Source organism: Theropithecus gelada, chromosome 10 (genome assembly GCF_003255815.1).
Source record: "Theropithecus gelada isolate Dixy chromosome 10, Tgel_1.0, whole genome shotgun sequence".
In the NCBI taxonomy this organism is placed as follows: domain Eukaryota; kingdom Metazoa; phylum Chordata; class Mammalia; order Primates; family Cercopithecidae; genus Theropithecus; species Theropithecus gelada.
Window position 1 is genome coordinate 1,303,217 of NC_037678.1, and position 2,912 is coordinate 1,306,128.

Below are 2,912 nucleotides of genomic sequence, written 5' to 3' on the forward strand. Positions count from 1 at the left end.
ACCATTGCCCTTCAGCCTGGGCAAGGAGAGTCAAACTCTGTCTCAAAAAAAATAAAAAAACAAAACTAATAACAATTTTGAAGAATAAGAGGAAAAGGACAGAGGGAGGGAGAGAACCACCCCAAGAACACCACAGTCTTAATTGCTGCAGGAATGACCCGAAGGGCAGAGGCCTTGGAGGAGAAACAGGGCATTTGCATGGCCTCAGAGTGTGTCACCCAAAGCCTGCACTCGTGACTGGTGGTTGTACCTTGTGTCCACAAACTCTCTCATGCCCCTCCTTTTCGGAGGTGGGGCTTAACTCTCCTACCCTGGAGTGTGGGTTGGACTCGTGACTCACTTCTAACAACAGAGCAGGAAGGAGCAAAACCGTCCGTGCCGCAGACAGCTGGCAGACGGCAGCCTGGCCAGGGACAGAGCTGGCGCGCCCGGCACGCGTGTGGTGACACGCAGCCGCTGTGTGACGGGAGACGGAGCCCACCGCCCCTCCGGGGGTCTCTTCCCCCAAACCCACCGTGTTGGTCTCACCACGAGAAAGCATTAGAGAATACAAGATTCTATAAAATCCGTGACCAGAATCCAATCTTGACAATTTCTCAGTCTTTTGTTTCATGGAAAATTTCTCTGTCTTTTTTTCTCATTCTCGGCCAGCTTTTCAATCTTTCTGTTAAAATAATCACCTCCCGTTGTCAGAGTTTGGAGGATGCGGTGAGGAGACCTGGTGACCACACGCAGCGTGATGTCCTGGGACAGAAGGAGGACGTTGAAGGAAAACTAAGTCCAAATCAAGTCTTTCATTCAGTCTGTTGTGTGGTATCACCGTTAATTTCCCGGAGCTACAGACAACTTACTAAGCACATCGATGTGAGCTGCGTTAGTAGAAGGGGAGCAGGTGACAGGCACGTGGACGCTGCTGTGGCATCTTTTCAGTTCTTCCGTACATCTAAAATTATTTCAAGATACAAAGCAAAGCAAATAATACTTCCGAGCCTCTATTTCAATGATCTATATTTGCAGCATTAATGAGCTAGAAGAAAAATAACACAAAAAAGTCCAGCCAATTAAGCGTCGGGGACTCTCTTGGGGGCCTCTGGAGTGTGGTGGAGAATGGAGCGTGACTGAAGGCCGAGCCCCCTCAAAGCTGAGCTGCTTTGGACCCGGGGCCCTGAAGCCCCCCATACACTGGCTGCACCTCTCCAGGCCACAGCCTCTGTCCCACCTGGGCTCCATCTATGGGCTCAGGGGTCACCCAGACCAGGCACATCCGGGTTCACTGGGGCCTTACCTTATAGTACACGGCCACCATAGCCGAGGGAACCCACGCCTGGGAGGATGGATTTCCAGGCTGGAAGCCTCCGGCAATGACGACCATGTGGCAGGTCCCCTTCTGTGTGGCTGCCTTTCCCTGTGATGGCTCTGGCCATGCCACCGACAAACACCTCTGGGTCTCGGCTGCCACCACAGGCTCCTGCGGCACTGCCCACCTGGAGGCACCACCCCAGAGACACGTAGCCTACACCTTTGTTTTATTCCAGAGGGTCATTGCAGGGAACCAAATCTGTACTGGGGCAAGGTCTGCTTTGGGGCCCAATGTCCCCCCGGTTTGTCAGACAGCTGTGCTTCCGTGCTTCCGTGTCACTGCCTCTTCCACCCTAAAATCTCAGCCGAGGAGGCCCAAGAGGACACTCGGAATATGCAGAGGGGGAGACGGGGATGAGGAGTCACCAACAAACCAATTAAACCCCGACCTGGAGGCGAACGTTCTAAACACAGGGTGGGGAGTCACCGGTGTGGGGTTTCCTTCACAAGGGGCCTTCGAAATCAGAAGAGATTCCTTCCCTGCTTATACCAGGGGAACTAAGAATCAGCCCACAGGCAGTGGATTGGCCAAAGTGACCTTTCAGCATGCTGGCCCTGTGCCCCTAACGTCTCCCAAAGAGCTGATGAAGCCGAGCCACTTGCCGTTATGTGTTGAAAATGGTGCAAGACCCCACACAATCATCCCTGAACCTATAATGCTGATGCTGTAATGTAAAAGGAGTATTTTCCCCCTTGAGATAAAATGCCATCAGATGCCATCTGTGCTGCCTGTAATTTTAGCCATAAATCCTCGTTGTATTTATCGGAGATTTGTTTTTCAAGATGGCTAATTTTAGTCTCCAATTCAACCGCACACTAATTTTCCTGTTTCTTTCTTGCTGAGAAATCTGATATAACAGCTCCTCATAGAAAGGGCTTGGCAGGTTCCCAAAGCCCAGCAGCCTCATTTACTTAGAGAGAGGTTATTTTTTCTTTCTTCCTCTCTCCCCTCTCCCTCCTTGTTTTGGCAGTGCGGTTAGAATTCAGAAGAGTTGAAATAAAAACAGGATTGCCCTTGTAGAGACAAGCGAGGATGAGCCGGGTGGGCTGGGCATCGAGGCGAGGGGTCAGCCTGCTCCAGGCAGGGCGAGGGTGTCCCTGGACTTGGGGCCGCTGCGGGGGCGTCCCTATCTGGGAGCGCAAGGAAATAGAACAGTAACAGGAGGGGCCTCCGAGCCCAGCACCGCGACATTCCCCGGGCACCGCGTTACGCTGTGGAAAACATTTGGAAAGCTTCCTTCATTTTTCTGAAATAGCTGAAGTGATGCAGAAGGTTGGCTGAAAGTCTAAATCTAATTACAATAAGATAATCTGGAACGGCCCGTCAATGGGGAAGGAATTGTGGGATGGAAGCTTTTTAAAAAGAGGCACTTAGCCATAAAATCTGCATATACCAGTAAATTTCATCTACAGCAACCAAAATGTGCATCTTCCGTCCTGTTTCCAAAACCTCTGAGTTCTCTTGGGAAACACTGTGACTTGGGTGGAAAATTTTCGGACTGGAGGTGCACGGAAGCGCGTTCTGGCAGTGGGATGTGCCTTCCTCCAAGGCC

General features: G+C 51.4%; 1 protein-coding gene across 1 annotated transcript; it reads left to right on the forward strand.

The window, feature by feature from the left end:
- Nucleotides 1-396: 396 nt before the first annotated feature.
- On the forward strand, nucleotides 397-2,364 carry LOC112633825. The gene has a single exon (XM_025400783.1). It carries the CDS (start codon nucleotides 1,362-1,364, stop codon nucleotides 2,028-2,030), a length of 669 nt encoding a protein of 222 aa, XP_025256568.1. The 5' UTR covers nucleotides 397-1,361; the 3' UTR covers nucleotides 2,031-2,364.
- The last annotated feature ends 548 nt before the right edge of the window (nucleotides 2,365-2,912 follow it).